The sequence below is a fragment of the Lampetra planeri genome, chromosome 63, assembly GCF_965212315.1.
Source record: "Lampetra planeri chromosome 63, kcLamPlan1.2.h2, whole genome shotgun sequence".
Lineage (NCBI taxonomy): Eukaryota > Metazoa > Chordata > Hyperoartia > Petromyzontiformes > Petromyzontidae > Lampetra > Lampetra planeri.
In genome coordinates, this window is record NC_136169.1 from 2,791,631 (window position 1) to 2,809,067 (window position 17,437).

A 17,437-nucleotide genomic window follows, 5' to 3' on the forward strand; every position below is an offset into this window, starting at 1 on the left:
AGCTGTGTTGTTCGTGTGTGTGTGTAATCCAAATGTAGTTGATTTATAGTGACAATTCCGAACGTGGCAAATTTGAAATGCCATCACACGATGGCTTACGCTTGCGATATATGTTTGGGGGGGGGGCAGCTTTAAACATCTACTGTGAATGAAGCAGACGGCATGTGTTAATATGGTGAAACATCGCATATTAATTAGGGCGGCTGCTGGATTTGAACCGTGCACCTCTGGTGGATCACGATGTCACCTACCCTGCAAGCATCTTAGCTCCACTAATCCGGGCGGGGGGGTGTTATATGTTTGACCTGCAAGCAACAGTGCCTAATTCTGGTGCACTGCTCGCTTTAAGTGACAGAAGTGACCGCCTTGGAATATCATTAGGCCGATGCGTAGTAACATCACCTTCGTGAACGGAACATGAAAGACCCCCACTGCGGTTGTGGCCATGTAACCCCAACTATGGATCGTGCAGTCAACTAAAGCACTGTGGTTTTAAGTTTGTTTTCTCTCTGTGTTGTCTCTCTCTGCCCGTGTGTCTGTCTTTGTGTCTCCGTGTCTGTGTTTTGTCTATCTCTCAAATTTCACACTTAACTTCTAATTTAGCAATCCTTGGAAGAACGTAATCAACCAGGCCATGCGTTAATTGTGTGTTGTATTGCATTATATTTCTAGGTTTTGTTTTCTCTTTCATTTGTACCTGATGATGATTGCTTGTGTTGCGATCGAAACGTCGTATGCTATTATTTAATTTAATATTTTATCTTTCTACGTGATTTTACCTAAAGAACCAAAGAGTAATAGTGAAACTATACACAAACTCTCTTCCTTAAGCCCTCTAGTCGTGCCTGTGAGACCTTGACATTGGCGTTTAGCTCCTGTACATATTGCTACCATACGCAAGAACAGAGTAGAAACAAAATTGACCGAGGTGCGAATGTTAATGTGTGGCCCCTGTTTAAATATTCACCCACTGGTATGTTGCGGTTATTAATTAATATACAAAGCAAGCACAGGTGGACGCCACAGAACCAGTGGTGTCATGCCACCCAGGTCACATTAATTCTGTGACCGTACTTCACCACGGTGGTTGCTACGGTTGGTGATGGAGTGGGGGAGCATAGACGGAGCTTAGACGTACAGGACAACAATGGATTGAAAAATATACCCCCATATATTTATTTCATTATCGTCTTGGCCTTCCCAAGACTTGTGTTAATTAAGGAGTCAATCTTTGCGCGCTAGTTTCTCTCTTCTGGGTCTCATCAGTGCAGTCAGGCGTTTTAACATTTGCTGGTTTGCCACTAGTTATTGGCTGGAGCCCTCTCTTGACACCATGGGCTGTCTTCACCATGAGCGTAAAAAAAACTTGGCGTAAAACATTGTTTAAAAATAAGGCTGATTTTACTGTTGAGCCCCATCAGTCAGCCAGGGATTTTTAACGACATTTCCCGGTGAGCAACATCGTAATATTGCTGGTCTGCTAGCATCCACATCGACGTTATAACTTTCTGAGCCACCCTTACTGGACATCTGTGAAAAAAGGCTTCGTAGTGCATTGGATTTCTCCAGCATAAATAAATATGATGATTCTGTAGTAGTAGGTTTTTACCCTTTAAACTGGTACAAAAACTGACACCGTGTACCAGTTTATAGGGTAAAAACCTACTACTATATTTTGCCACTGGTAAAGGAGATGTCTCATGGTGTAAATGATGATTCTGATTCAGTAGTAATGTGTAATCTCCATCATTGTCTCGGCCAGGCTTGGTGGAGCAGGAATCTCTGCATCTTGGTCGTAACGCTCAGCTGCGGTGTCGCGACAGACGGCCCCACGGATTTCGCCCGTGTATAGGCCGGTGCCCGGGCCCAGGCGGCGGGGGGGGGGGACCCCGGTCGTGAACCGCCCGCCGCCATGAGCGGCTCCCGGCCGGATGTGGTGTGGTGCCCGCAAAACGGCAACCGCTTCGTGATCTGCGACTCTGAAATCTCGCTGTACCGCGTGGACGCGGCGCGTGGCGGCGGCGGGGAGGCGCGCGATGGCAGCCACCGCCTGTCGGAGGATTCGACCGCCACCCTCCTCGACGTCAACTCGGAGACTCCCTACATGAAGTGCATGGCCTGGTGCCCTTGGCAGAAGTCCGAGTGCCTCCTGGCCGTGGGCCAGGCCAACGGGCGCGTCGTGCTGACGAGCTTGGGCCAGGACGGCCTGGCTCGCCACAAGGAGCTCGTGGGCAAGGAGTTTGTGCCGAAGCACGCGCGGCAGTGCAATGCGCTGGCGTGGAACCCGCACGACCGCAGCCTGCTGGGCGCCGGACTCGACAAGCACCGCGCGGACTTCTCCGCGCTGGTGTGGGACGTCAACGCCAAGTTCGCGGCCTCCGAGGGCGCCTCGGCCGCCGCCATCATGGAGCGCGGGCGGCTGCTGCTGTCTGGCGAGGCCGAGACGAACATGGTGGTGACGAAGCCCGTGTGCGAGTTCGGGCAGAACGACGCGTGCCTCTCGCTGGCGTGGCTGCCCCGGGACGCCCGCCTGCTGCTGGCGGGGATGCAGCGCAACCTGGTGACCTACGACCTGCGCGACACGACGCAGAAGAAGCTGTTTGCCAACACCAAGGCGGTGCAGGGCGTGACCTTCGACCCGCACTTCCCCGACCGCTTTGCGTCATTCTTCGAGGGCCAGGTGGCCGTGTGGGACCTGCGCGTGCCCGACAAGCCGGTGCTCACGCTCAACGAGCCGTCGCGCCAGCTGAGCAAGGTAGCGTGGTGCCCGACGCGCACGGGGCTGCTGGCGACGCTGGCGCGCGACAGTGGCGTCGTGCGGCTCTACGACATGCAGCACACGGCGCCCGGCGCGCTGGGGGACGAGGCGGAGCCGCCCATCATCGAGCGCAGCGTGCAGCCGTGCGACGGCGCCGTGGCCTCGTTCGCGTGGGTGCCCACGTCGCAGAACGGCATGCTGGCGCTCAGCCAGTCGCGCGCGCTTGTCGACTTCACGGTGTTCGAGCGCATCGCGCTGGACTGGTGCCCCGCCGCCTCGCTTGTGTGGGCCTGCGGCCGCCAGCTCTACAACTGCGCCGAGAGCCCTGCGGGGGCCGGGCAGGCGGCCGAGCAGGACATCTCGGCGAAGATGAAGCGGCGCGCGCTGAACCGCTACGGCGTGGAGACGGAGCTCGTGTGGACCAACCACGTGCTGGCCATGGACGACGACCCGCAGCTCAAGTCGCTGTGGTACACGCTACACTATATCCTTTTTGGCGCAGAGGCCGCGGGAAGCAAAAAGCCCCATGCGCTCGCTCGCTCGTCCGCTTGCTCGTCCGCTCGTTCGCCGCTCCCTTACCGCTCGCCGGTCGCTCAAACAGCTGCGAGCTTCACGGGAAGGAAGGGGATGAGCGGTGTGGGGTAGCACAGGGGTGCCCAACCTCTCTGGGCCCATGGACCGCCACCACACAGTGAATGAAAATGTGGCTTTAGGTGAAAATAATTGGTGTCTGCAGAGTGGCTGTGTGGACCGCCTCCACCCCTCCGGCTGTGCGGATCACCAGGGGTTCCGCAGACCATGAGCACGCCGATAGTTTAGAACGTAGGTTTTGGTTGCCGATACTTTTGAGTGGTATTTGTGTTCAGCTTTGGGCCGCGTGGTAATAGTTTAATGCCAAATTTACCATCCTTAACCATGCACCACACGGATTGATTGCAACCTTGACAAAGAAATGACTTTTACGTGCGATGAATTGGTTGTATGTATGTTGAATTTCTGTTGCACCGTACGTAGCCGACCGCGTTAATCGGAGGTGCGGGGTAAGGACAAACAAACTAAACACAAAAAACAGTTCTAAAGAAATTCGCTTTCAATCTAGATTTAAAAGTGCATAGATCCCAGTGGCATCCGAATATTGGTTGATATAATGAGTACCACATTGTCAACAGTGGTGGTCCACTAAGGAGTCTCATAGCGCCCCACAATAGGAATGGGTAATGTTCGCCACTGGCTTTGCAGAGCTGTGTATTGGATGAGCACTGATGCCGCAATGCTCACGTGAGCAAGGGAATCACTTTGATTTGATACATTGGCGGCAGGTGTGATGTTGCTCCCTCGCCTCATATACAGGAGGTCGTGGGTTTGATTTGGACCCTGATGCTTGTATGTTTGGAGTTTGCGTGTTCTCCCCAAGGTCGCGTGGATTTTTCTCCGGGTCCTCCAGTGTTTCCCCTCCACATTTAGAATCAACACGCGTTCAGAGTATTGGGCTGTTATAAATTTCCACGTGATAAGCCACTTCATTGAGCTATCATTTGTGATCGCCAGGTCGCTTCTGAAAAAGAGCCACATAGTTCAGTGAGCCTTACCTGGTAAAATGAAAAAATGTTTAAATAGTCTTAGAACCTTACCTGCACGCCTCTGCATTCATCACGAGTGTAAGAGTTAATACAAATTGACGAGTCGTTAAATTCTGCGTAGGTTCTTTCATGGATGGGACTCCCCCCCCCCCCCCCCCCCCCTCGTACGACTCCCCTCCGATGCGTTTACGTTTCGCTCCATGTACCATGTGCCGCTGCTGCTATTGGGAGCATGGAGCGGAACATCGGACACCTTGCCCAATAGCACACGGTTCAACCCGCGGTGCGGCGATCGTCGGTTCACAGGCAAGCACAACTCGCGGTTTGCGAATCCCACCTCCTCCCACCCACCCCGTAGCCATCGGTCGCGTCCCCCACGGCTGTTGCTGCTGTAGGGGACGCAGCATCATCGCCGTCCGTCGTGTTCATCGTCCTTGACGGGAGACACTCATGAAGCGCTACGTGCAGGAGCAGGAGGACAAGCCCGGCAGCCAACCGCCCGCCGTCTACCAGGGCATCAAGGCCATCGTGCGGCCAGATCCCGGTGAGCTCCAACCCCCACCCGTACCGTGACCGCGCATGCTCACTCAGGGGGTGCTGCGCGATGAGTTTAATGCCGGCCCGGTCTAAACTCCTGCCGATGTGATGTGTGAGTGATTTGTGTGTGTGTATGGTGGTGAGCTCGCTGTGTTACGAACCTGGCGATCCGAGTTCGATTCCTGCTCAGGGCTAACACCAGTGATGATTATCTGAACCAGTCTTAGGCCTCCCCTAGGTCGACTGGTGCAGTGTGTAAACATCGCCACTCGCGAGACCAAGGCGGCCGGGCGTGGTGCTGGCCACCCACCCCTCGTGTGCCGTGCTGGCCTTCATAGGTGCTACTCGCTAACAGCACTTGCCCCAACAGTCTGTTACAGGCTATATGGGTAATATAATATATAGTATCGTAATTGTATAGTGAATATACAGCAGTGTGGTATACAGTAGGGTGGGTAGAATAATACATAGTGTAATATTACAATGTATAGTCTAAGGTGGTGTACAGTAATGCAGTATGTAATTTAATGTTGGGTTTGTCTATGGCAGTATATAGTACAGGGTAGATCCGTGTGATGTAAGAAAAAAGTTTAGCTGGAGGCATATTATATTTTTTGCGACATAGAATTGTAATGTATGACTGACTGTTAGTAGCTCAGCTTATTGGAGAGTATATTTAGTATATTGATGATATTGATGTAGTTTATATTTTAGTTTTTTACGTGGTGGTTTGGGCTCCTGCAGCTCCTTACTATTAAAATTCCTTCCCTTTATTACTGCTAACCCTACTTCCTCCCTTTGTTGCTGCTAATCCTACATACTACATAATGCACGGGCATAATATGACTTTGAGACCCCCCCCCCCCTTACCTACTACACATTCCACAAGTAGTGACTAATCCCATATCTGCTTTTTCCATAAATATGCTAAATCCCTCTGTTTATATGCAAATTCCTTTGTCAAGGCGCCCTTCCTCCTCTAACCCAGCTTAAATATACGCTGCCAAGCGTGGTGGTGTTCATTCAGACGCTGTCTTCCCGACAGACCTGTTCTTCACCTGAGGACGGCTGCTTGCGTTGTGGCCGAAACGTCGTGAGAATTGTATTTTATTATGTTTTATTTTTATTACTTTATTATTTCCCTTCTATGTGACTATATGGGGGATCTTTGTATTTGCGCGCGTCGCAGGGAAGCCGGAGAGCCTGCGCTTGTCGTGCTCGGACCCCGAGCGCCGCCTCGAGGTCTACACTTTCGACAGCGCCGAGCGCCGCTTGGCGCTTCGGCTCTGCGGGTGGACTGGGCCCCCGGCGCTCGCCGGGGACGAGCGCGATGACCAGGGGGGCGACGAGGCCTCCACCGTCACGTCCGCCGCGGCGCCGTCGCGGCCCTCTCCGGGACCCGCGCCGGGCCCCGCTCAGGAGCGGCCGCCACTGCGCTCGGCGCTGGAGCCGGACGAGGAGTGGGAGCGTCGCGCCGCGATGGCGCTCTTCCACCTGCGCATGCGCGCCGCCATCGACATCCTGCAGCAGGGGGCGGCCTGCGCGAGCGGTGAGCGGGAGCGGTGAGCGGTGAGCAGGAGCGGGGAGGGCGCGCGCCGAGCTGAAGCGGGAGTCCTACTGTTTCGTGCGCTTGATGGTGGTGCCGGTAGCGGCAGCATGGGTATCAGGAGCTAGATGCCCATTTTCTTGGTTCTTTCGGTAAAGTCACGTAGAAGGGAAATAATAAAATAATAAAAATAAAACAATCAAATTCTCACGACGTTTCGGCTACAACGCAAGCACCTGAGGACGGCTGCTTGCGTTGTGGCCGAAACGTCGTGAGAATTATTTTATTATGTTTTATTTTTATTATTTTCCTTCTACGTGACTTTACCGAAAGAACCAAGAAGATGAATCCCTGCAGTCACGAAAGCTTTACATAGAAATTTAGATGCCCATTGTTGGCAGCGGACTCCATGGTGGCGAGATGTTAACTACCTCGACTGGTATGCGGGAGGGGCTATGGTTACGATCCCGACCCTTTGGAAGTTCGTGTGTCTCTCTCCCCGCTATTGCGTAGATTTTTTCTCCAGGTTCTCTGGGACAGGGTAGCCTGGGGGTGTGAGGGAAGAGGGGCAGCGTGACCCTATATCGACCCCCTTGTTAACCTCACCTGTGACCCCCGCGTTGACCCCTGGCGCCACCACCACCACAGGCGACGTGAACCTGAACGTGGTGGCCATGGCGCTGTCGGGCTACTCGGCAGAGCGCGCGTCCCTCTGGAGAGAGATGTGCGCCGCGTTGCGTCTGCAGCTCTCCAACCCGTACCTCCGCGCAGCCTTCGCCTTTCTCACCAGTGACGCAGGCAGCTACGAGCACGTGCTGGTGAGGGGCCTACGCGGACACTCGGCGACGCACGCCACGTGCAGGCGTGTGCGCGTCTTTCTGTCTGTTGGGGGAGCGGTAATGTAGCGGTTACTGCGCTACGAACCTGGCGTGACCCGAGTTCGATTCCCGCTCACGCCAAACACCAGTGACGATTATCTGAGCCAGTCCTGGGCCATCCCGAGGTCGACTCAGCCTTGAATGAGTACCTGGTGCGGTGTGTAAAACATCGCCACTAGAGAGACAAAAGCGGTCGGGCGTGGTGCTGGCCACCCACCTGCTCGTATACCGTTCCGGCCTTCATAGGTGCTACTCGCTAACAGCACTTGCTCCAACGGTTTGCTAAAGGCTATACGCGGGATATTTGTATATGCGTGTGGTCTTAAAATTTACACAGCCTGGCACAAGCGCCGTGGTGAAGTCACCGCCGCTTAGTAGCGAATAGCAGTTGTTGTCTTCGTGTGCGTCTATATATACACCCTCTATGGGGGTCTTGGTACAGAATTTGTCTTAAATAAGTGCCCGCTTAAAAACACTTTCTCCAAAAGTCTAAGCATGCTGTATGAGGATCTTTATCGTTGTATGTATCATGGCGTGCTGTGTGTGTTCACATCTATCTATCTATCATCATGCCAATTTGCTCGCAATTGCCCACCAGTGTGCGGGGGCTCTATGGGGGTCTCTTTAAGATGTCGCTTTAAGATGTTTTCTTGTTCATGTTTTTAGTTTTTTGTTTGTTGCGGTTGCACCCGATTCAAGAGCCGAATGGCTCGCAGGGCTATACCTAATACATGAACTTGAACTCTGTCTCTGTGCAGAACGAGCGAGGCATGGCTGTGCGTGACCGCGTCGCCTTCGCCTGCATGTTCCTCAGCGACGCTCAGGTGAGAGCGGGGGGGGGGGGCGTAGTGTGGGGCTGCGAGTCAGAACATCGCTCGTAGATCGGCATGTGTGAGTGGTCACGAGATGTTCACTACCTCGCTTGGTATGCAGAAGGTTGTGGGTTTGATCCCGATCCCGACGCCTGTATATTTGCAGTTTGCGGTGTCTCTCTCCCTGTGGTCGCGTGGATTTTTCTCTGGGTCCTCTCGTTATACCCTCCACATTTAAAATCAACATCACAAGTTTAAGAGTAATGGCTGCTATACATTTCCACGTGAGAATCCACTTTGTTGAACTATCATTTTTGGCTAGGTTGCTTCTTAAAAAGAGCTCAGTCGGCCTTCCCTTGTAAAACAAAAAAAATTGTTTAATGAGTGTGTTTAGGGAGCGGTAGTGCAACGGTTAGGGCGCTGCACTACAAACCCGGCGACCCGAATTCGATTCCCGCTCATGGCCAACACAAAAACAAAGCCACCTGCCTGGCTATTTTATGTCATCAAATGGTCCCCTCTGCTGAATTCCCCATGAGTAATGGGGGCAGTTGTTGTGGAGGAGTTTCCATACCTGGGCAGCGTGCTCATGGCCAGCTTTGTTCTGGCAGTGGGAGGTCTCGCTACTAATCAGTCGAGCTGCATCTTTTCATCAGTTGCTTCATGCTGTGTGAAAAGCTACCCGTCCTGTTGCTCAGTACGAAGCTCCGAGTCTTCTCAGCCACAGTTTTGCCTTCTCTGCTTGCTTGCAAAACATGGGCCCCTTTAAATGATAATCTGCACTGGTTTGAAACACTCAGGCTGGTCTGGCAATTATCAGTCATGGATTCAATCAGACTGGATTGAGCTCAGAGATCCCCTGAAAGATCTGGACAAAGTCCCATCAGTGAGCTCCTCCAGCAGGCAAGGATGCATTGGCTGGGTCATGTAGCTCACATGCCCAGCCTCCGCATGCCCAGGCAGTTTCTGTTTAGCTGGATATAGGGGGACTAATTTGGCACTGTACAGGCTGGAGATATAGGCTCATGTGGTACAGAAAGATGTGGAGCTGAGTGAACTTGCCGATGAATGGAACCAGCAGTGTCAAGATCAGTCTCTGTGGAGAAGGAGGTTCATGAAGGACGCTACTGGACAGTTTATAGGAAGTAACCCTCCAGCAATAATGGTGGTCAGAGGAGCGGTGCTCAGAAGTTGGCACAGTGGGGAGTACAGCTGGTGCATCTGCCAGTCCAACCCACACCACCTGGGTCTGTCACGTGACCTCCTGCCAGCAATGGTGTCAAAGCGCACCTAGCCTGCCACAAGCCCTGTGGTGACATCGTCGTGTGTGCGTGTGCAGCTGTCGCGCTTTGTGGAGAAGCTGGCTGTTGAGATGCGGGAGGCAGGGAACCTGGAGGGGATGCTGTTGACCGGCCTCACCAGGGATGGCATCGACCTCATGGAGAGCTACGTGGACCGCACGGGCGACGTGCAGACGGCATGCCTCTACATGCTGCAGGTGCTGGCCCTCGCTCACCCCGGTTACTGTGGTCCCTCACCCGTCGCTCACTCGCCCCGCTCGCTCGCCCCACTCACTCGCCCCGCTCGCCCCAATCACTCGCCCTGCTCACCCCACTCGCTCGCCCTGCTCGCTCCACTCGCTCGCCCCGCTCGCCCCACTCACCCCACTCACTCGCCCCGCTCAGTCGCCCTGCTCGCCCCACTCGCTCGCCCCACTCGCTCGCCCCGCTCGCTCGCCCCGCTCGCTCGCCCCGCTCGCCCCGCTCACCCCACTCACTCGCCCCGCTCACTCGCCCCGCTCGCCCCACTCGCTTGCCCCGCTCACCCCACTCACTCGCCCCGCTCGCCCCGCTCACTCGCCCCGCTCGCCCCACTCGCTCGCCCCGCTCACTCCACTCACTCGCCCCGCTCGCCCCGCTCACTCGCCCCGCTCGCCCCACTCGCTCGCCCCGCTCACCCCACTCACTCGCCCTGTAAAGAGCGCCGCTCTCTGCTCGCGCGCGTGCCCCAGGCCTCGTCGAGCGACATCGTGATGGAGGCGCGCGTGCAGCACTGGGTGGAGAGCTACCGCACACTGCTCGACACGTGGCGCCTGTGGCACAAGCGCGCCGAATTCGACATCCACCGCAGCAAGCTCGACGCTACGGCCCGCCCCCTCCAGCAGGTGTGCACGCACGCACACCCGGCTCGCAAGCGGAGCCTTCCGCTCTCTCTCTGCCTTCACTACGAGCACCAACAGCAGCTGCTGGCAGCTGCTGGCAGCTGCTGGCAGGTGCTGGTAGTGCTAAAAGCAGCTGGCAATAGCTGACAGTGCTAACATCAGCTGGCAATTGCTGACAGTTGCTGACAGCATCTGCCAAGTGCTGGCAGCAGCTGGCAGTGCTTGACAGCAACTGGCTGTGCCGGCAGCAGCAGAAGTGGGGGCAACCTCTTCCTTACCGAGCGTCAAACAGGGAATAGAGCGCACGCCTTGGCGAGGCGGTCCAATAGAAACAAGGGCCTGCTCCCCGCTCTACCCTCGCGCTCACATGGCGTTGTCGGTACGTCACATCCCAGAAAAGCAGGGCGGCGCATGGTGGAGGTGAGGACAGTTTGTGTTGTGATGGCCGCTCTCAATGGCGCACGGAAGCGATTACAATTCTCCCTCGTTTATCAGTTGAACGGTAAAGCCGTAGTCCTGCAATTGCTTTCTCACGGTGCTGTTTGAGGGAAGGGCCATCGCTTAGAGGGAGCTCTCGGGGATATTTGGCCTACTCTTCCAAGCTGAGCAGACGTCTTGGAAGAGGAGGGGCGTACACATACTTTACCCTCCCGTACCTCCGATTAGCACGGTTGACTACATATGGTGCGAAAGAAGTTCAGCATGCAACACCTAAACGTGCCGACCGTAGACTCAACTATGGCGAACCCTGGGCGGACAGAGGCGGCGGGATTGGGGCGAGGGAAGAAAATTTAAGAAGCTTCCACCGTTATTTCAACTGCCTCGCCGGTAGGTGTAGTTTAACTGGTGACTTGGTACGCTGACTTTCATCCCAATGGTGGTGGTGGTGGTGGCGGCAGCTGCCTCCGTGTCTCTACTGAAGAGGACGTTTCCATTGTATGGCAAGTAGAAACCCGATGTTAACTTCCTCGCCTGGTGTGCGATTCCGGCCCTGACCGCCTGCTGTATATTTGGAATTTGCGTGTCCCTCTCTCCGCTTGGTAGTGTGGATTTTTTTCCAGGGTCCTTTAATTTTTCACCTCCACATTCAGAATCAACATGCATTTTAGAGTATTCGGCTGCTACAAATTAACACGTGATAAGCCACTTGTTGAGCTATCATTTGTGATAGACAGGTCACTTTCAGAAAAGACCCAAAGCGGGTAAAATAAGAAGTTTAGTTTATAACTTACTCCCCCCCCCCCCCCCCACCACAGGTGTTTGTGAGCTGTAATTTCTGCGGGAAGTCCATCTCCTTCAGCGGCTCGACCACCACTCACCCCACCCGCAGCGGCTTCTCGCAGTATGGGGGCAGCGGCTCCCCCGTCAAGTCAAAGGTCACGAGCTGCCCCGGCTGCCGCAAGCCCCTGCCGCGCTGTGCCCTGTGTCTCATCAACATGGGCACGGCGGCCTCCAACTACACAGGTGCCGCGGGGGAGGGGCACGGGGACAGGGATAGGGGGACAGGGACAGGGGGATATACGCAGACATGTGGATATGGGGCAGAGGTCGCAAACGGGTTTTGATTCCTTACCCGTACCCGGCCGCACCAGGGTCGCAAACGGGTACCCGTACCCGGCCGTACCCGTACCCTACCCGTACCCTACCCGTACCCGGCCGGGTACGGGTAGGGTACGGGTATCGGGTACCTGATTGCGACCTCTGGGATGAAGCCATGTTGCAGGTGCGGGTGGGTTGATTCTAGGAACTTGAATTGTGAGAAAGAGACAAGACGTTGGGAAATGAGTGACAAACAGTTACTCACCAGTGACTCACGGTCTACCCGTACCCGGTCGCACCAGGGTCGGGTACCCGGTTGCGACCTCTGATATGGGGTACAGGGACAGGGTGACACGGAGAGGAATAGAGGGCAGGGGAATAGGGTGACGTGCAAACGGGGATATTGGGTCAGGGATGGGGTGGACGCAGATAGAGGGGGACATGAGCCACCTGGACACACCACTGGACGTGGCGACGCAGGGGCTGGTGCTGTGGTTGACGGCTGTCACCAACTGCTGTGGCTGCCGCTGCTCTCAGGTCTATCCAAGCCGGAGGCGAAGGGAGGCCTCAGCAAGGAGCGCAAGCTCTCGCAGTTCAACAGCTGGTTCACCTGGTGCCAGAACTGCCGGCACGGTGGCCACGCAGGCCATATGATGAGCTGGTTCCGGTGAGCTCAATCTCCGTCTTTGTGCCTCTCCGTGGCAAGCTCGTAGCTTGACTGTTAGCTGCAGGGAGGTCTTGGTAAAGTACTGCAATATCGATTTAAAGCTTTCGTGACTGCAGGGATTCATCGTCTTGGTTCTTTCGGTAAAGTCACGTTGAAGGGAAATAATAAAATAATAAAAATAAAACATAATAAAATAATTCTCACGACGTTTCGGCCACAACGCAAGCAGCCGTCCTCAGGTGAAGAACAGGTCTGTCGGAAAGACAGTCTGTCTTCCCGACAGACCTGTTCTTCACCTGAGGGGGATGGCTGCTTGCGTTGTGGCCTAAACGTCGTGAGAATTGTTTAATTTTTATTATTTTATTATATCCCTTCTACATGACTTTACCGAAAGAACCAAGATACTGCAATATCATCGTCGTCATATCCATTACCCCTATAGTTTAACCCAACGCTGCAGGAAAGTCCTCGAAGTGCCGACGTTGTGTCTGTGTGCCGCCCCCCCCACCTTCCCGTGTCTCAGAGAGCATGCCGAGTGCCCCGTGTCCGCCTGCACCTGTAAGTGCATGCAGCTCGACGCCACGGGCAGCCTGGCCCCCGCAGAGCCACTCTGAAGCACGCCGTGTGGGCCTGGGACACTTGAGACCTGGGACACGGAGCCCTCGGCCACAGCGATCTTGGCAACGGGAATTCTGATATCGCCACTGTGCTTGCTGACCCTGACACTACCAACCTCTTCATTGTTAAATGGACATGAGGGTTTCCCCAGGGCGTCTCCTTGGGTGAGGTTGTGTGAGCGAGTCTGTGCATCTGTGGGTTTCGCCGTGTGTGTGTGTGTGAATCCAGTGCCTTGTTAGCTGGGTTTGTGTGTAATACATGGGGGCGATATACACACACACTGCGTGAAGGGCAATGAGAGGTGTGCTGGTCGCGATAGTAAAGTAAGGAGAATTCTGTTTTGGGTTGGTGGCGTATTAGCACACTGTGCTCTCCGAACTTGGTCATCTGAATTTGATTCACAGCCACGGCCAACGATACCTGCACCGGTGTGGATAAAGCAAATTAGGTTGAGTTGTCAATAAAAGTGAATTGTAACAGTGTGTGGAATGTTTTTCTGTGTGAATTACAATGGGAAACAGATCCCAAATGAAGTTAAATATGCACCTATCACAAAGGAAGTGTACGTGAATGACACCAATTATACCTGCGCAAAAATAATTTACATCAAAGAATTAAAAAGACTAATGGACATTTACGACTTAATAATTGTAAATATTTACCAAGGAGACCCTCGCCCCTCCTCGCCCTGTCTCAATGGCTATTGGGAAGAAACCGCTGACTCGGGTTTGATCTCTCGTCCCAGGCAGAGCTTAGTAAATCAATGATTGTGTTGTCTTATATAGTTTAGCATCTAACTCAAGGACCCATAACGCAAACGTTAACCTGCTTAGCAGGCTCGGGTGAACGTAACAACACAACAAGAGTTGAGACGGACTCGAAACAGACAACGCAACAGAGACGGACAGAGATTAAAAAAAAATGATTATTTTGAATCACACTGTGAACTTGAATCGTGACAATTTATCATACATGCCCATTCTCGAACGCGACGAGACCAAAGTGCCGGCAGCCAGCACTCTGCTCCACTGCACACAAAACAAGGCGTGCTGCTCATCACCACTTGACGATGGGTGTGAGCAAGTGGTGGAAATTCCACATTTCTCATGACGGGAACCGGTCTTTCCACAGGAAAACAGGCGTACACATGTACAATTAACACCTCGATGGAAACATCCACGACGCTACTCCTGTTCATAAAAGTGTAAATGGCACGGATCAAACCGCTACTGGTGCCTGGTCACTCAAGTCTTTTATTAAACCACAGGCTCTGCTCCAAGGCATGACAACCACAGTTTCGACAACACTGTCGCAATCGTCATGCTTCAGTGAAAAGCGGAAACAAATAAAAATGCACTCAAGACACTCGCGACGTAAGAAGCGGACACATTACAAATCCCGCGGTTCGTGGGGGCAGCCAATATTCTACATGGGCAACGTCGCCACTCGGGCCCTGTAACAACACACGGACATGCCCTCGACCCATATTGGAAGCCAAGTCTTGTGAAAAATGTTGTGCTTTGTAACGCTGCCGAGAGAGGAGGAGGGAAAAAAAAAAGTCTTGAACCGTGTTGAATCCACACGAAGACCTTACAAAAAAAACCCTTGGCATGCGGCCCACCCAGTGAATGTGGTCAACACCCCACTGATGTGTGACCATTTCACCTGGGGGTCAAACGCAGGTGCGAGGGAGCCACCGGAGAGAGTGTGCAATGTCACGAGAAAAGTTGACACATAATCTGCTTTGAATGATGAAGCTTAAATGGAAGCTTTTGACAACGTTGGGCCAGAATAATACAAACCCTCACCTTGGACAGACACTCTCGCGAAAATGATTATCATATTCAACTTGTTTACCCACGAGAGCCTCAGGACTCTTTTTGCAAGAGGGTCCTGCCAAATGTTTGCGGGAGGGGTGACGTTGTTGTGCGTCTCTGTGTGATCACCAATTGAGTAATTTGATTGGCCGATAGCATTTACATTAGCCTTTTGTTGTTCTTAGCTACGAAAGGAAACCAGAGGACTCGGATGAAACCCATTCAGAACGGAGAAAGGCGCCTCTCCCATCCCCCCCCGCCCCCCCGAGTAGGGAATTAAAGCCAGACCCTTCTTGCGAGTGTTCCCGCTGCGCCATTCGAGTTTACCCGCGACAAGAATGGATCTCGTCTCTGCCGAGCCTACGCACGTGTATGTACGCAGACGTGTCTTACGTTCAACTGAATTTTGCGCCATGCGTAGCCACACCCGTGCGCCGATGTTGTGTGCATTTCGGGGCACATTTACGCAAAGGGAGACTTTCTTGATACTCTTAGTTTTTTCGGTAAAGTCACGTAGGTAAAAAATAAAAAAAAATTCTTATTTAATTTAAAAAAATTTTCAAAATGAAATTAAAATTAATTATGTTATAATTTTTTTTATATTTTTTAAAATAAATTTTTTCTTTCAAAATGAAATTAAAATAAAAAAACAAATTTTCATTTTTTACCTACGTGACTTTACCGAAAAAACTATGAATGATTACAGTCACGAAAGCTTCAAATCTAGACTTTCTTGAGCCTGGCGACTAAACACGCCGAGGGCATGGGCCACGCGGACGGCCGACATGGCCCAGTGAAGGTGACCGCGTGACAGCAAAACAACAGGAGGAGCCAGTGGCGGCGAGTGACGGGACGCTTCAGATGCCACCAGGACACCGGGGCATGAATCCGCACAATAATCCAGCGTCCCCCCTGGCGGTTACAGAGACCTACGTGGCCAAGGGCAAAATCGGGATGGTTTCGCAGTCAGTACATTTCAACTGAAATTCACTTAAAACATCGCACTAACACTTACTAATAAGAATACTAGTACGAGTAAATTGAAAGCTCGACCGAGCAAAGCCTCGGCTGAGTCTTCACGCCTCTTTGCAGAGAGGCCCTGCTGGTAAATGTCAAGAACCAAGTCCTTTTTGATTTATACTTTGCACGAAACAAAGCAACAAAAAAATCCCACCCTCCCACACACACACAGGAGAGCACCACTCAAACTCGGCTATCGCAAACAAAACATCCAGCCAAAAACCTACTTGCCACAACTACCCCCATCGCAGGCAGAAACTCGTGAAAATGTCTCGCGTGTGCGCAACACACCAACTCTAACAGACATCGACTACACGCGTACCACCGCACAAGGGGGGCCAGCTCAATATGTTGCTGTCTTTTCTTGGATTTTCTGTTTGCACAAAGTCACTTTAAGATGTTGTCTTGTTCATGTTTTTGTTTGTTGCGGTTGCACCCGATTCAAGAGCCGAATGGCTCACAGGGCTATACCTAATAAATGAACTTGAACCACCCACGGGTGAAGCCACCCAGACCTGGGTCGAACGCGGGCTATTGCGTTTACACGACCTACGGTGGACCAAACCTGCACAGATGCTGAAGGGCAGGTGAAATGTCACGCGCCATGCAACCCAGTGACCGGTCTAGCGCAGTGTTCTTCACTGCAATGCCACCGCGGCCCCCTGATTTGCTAGCCCCCGACAATACGCAAATGTGAAAACACTCCCTCGTGCTGTCACAAATCAAATTGTTTCAAATGCGTGGCGGCCCTCGGCGAAAGCCGCATACGCCGCTCCCTGTGAAAATTAGTGAAGAACGCTGGCCCAGGGGCACGGCAGTTGACTCGACGATCATTATTGCACTGCGTCATTTCAAACGTGAAATCTGTCCCGTTAAAAGGAACTCTAGTGGCACTCCTGGGTTTCGGCGTATTGTGTGCATACGACACGTTAAATGACCGCGCAAAATGTATGCTTGTGACACGTGGGTGATCGATGCAGTAGATACGAAGGTCGCAGCTTTGTGAACTACGGCGCTTGAACGAGAAGACCGTCGCGTGAACATCATGAATAAGCAACGGAGGCGTACGGTGAAAAAGGAAAACCGCCAGAACTGTGCACCGTGATGGAAAGCTGGAGAGTGAAGTATTTATGGACGCGTAGCTATAGGACCTATGGGGCCAACACTTGGGATTCAAAACAACGACAGCGGGGAGGGTGCTTAAAATTCAGCTCCGATTGTAACCTGGCATGAGATTTGCCCTGAGCTGCCCTGGCGACTTGAATCACATCGCAGCCGTTTGGCAAATCTCGTCAGTGCTACCTGTGGAAATTATTTTCTAAATTAGCGACGCCCTTTCATCGTCAGTGTACCCCAGCAGCAGTAGCAGCAGCAGCAGCAGCAAGCGAGCGACTGCGACCACAGGGCAACACGGCTGAGCCGAGGGATTGCCTCGGCCAATCGCGCACGAAGGGCTTGACACGTACATCGAATCCTCGTTTAACGCGGCAGTAGTAGATGCGTT

At 53.1% G+C, this 17,437-nt stretch overlaps 1 protein-coding gene across 1 annotated transcript; it reads left to right on the top strand.

Annotated features, from left to right (window-relative positions):
- Nucleotides 1-1,830: 1,830 nt before the first annotated feature.
- MIOS (meiosis regulator for oocyte development) lies at nucleotides 1,831-13,573 on the top strand. The gene is made up of 10 exons (XM_078619495.1): nucleotides 1,831-3,242; nucleotides 4,787-4,882; nucleotides 6,065-6,424; nucleotides 7,070-7,239; nucleotides 8,058-8,123; nucleotides 9,451-9,609; nucleotides 10,123-10,275; nucleotides 11,529-11,736; nucleotides 12,349-12,478; nucleotides 13,002-13,573. Exons 1-10 carry the CDS (start codon nucleotides 1,913-1,915, stop codon nucleotides 13,090-13,092), a joined length of 2,763 nt encoding a protein of 920 aa, XP_078475621.1. The 5' UTR covers nucleotides 1,831-1,912; the 3' UTR covers nucleotides 13,093-13,573.
- The last annotated feature ends 3,864 nt before the right edge of the window (nucleotides 13,574-17,437 follow it).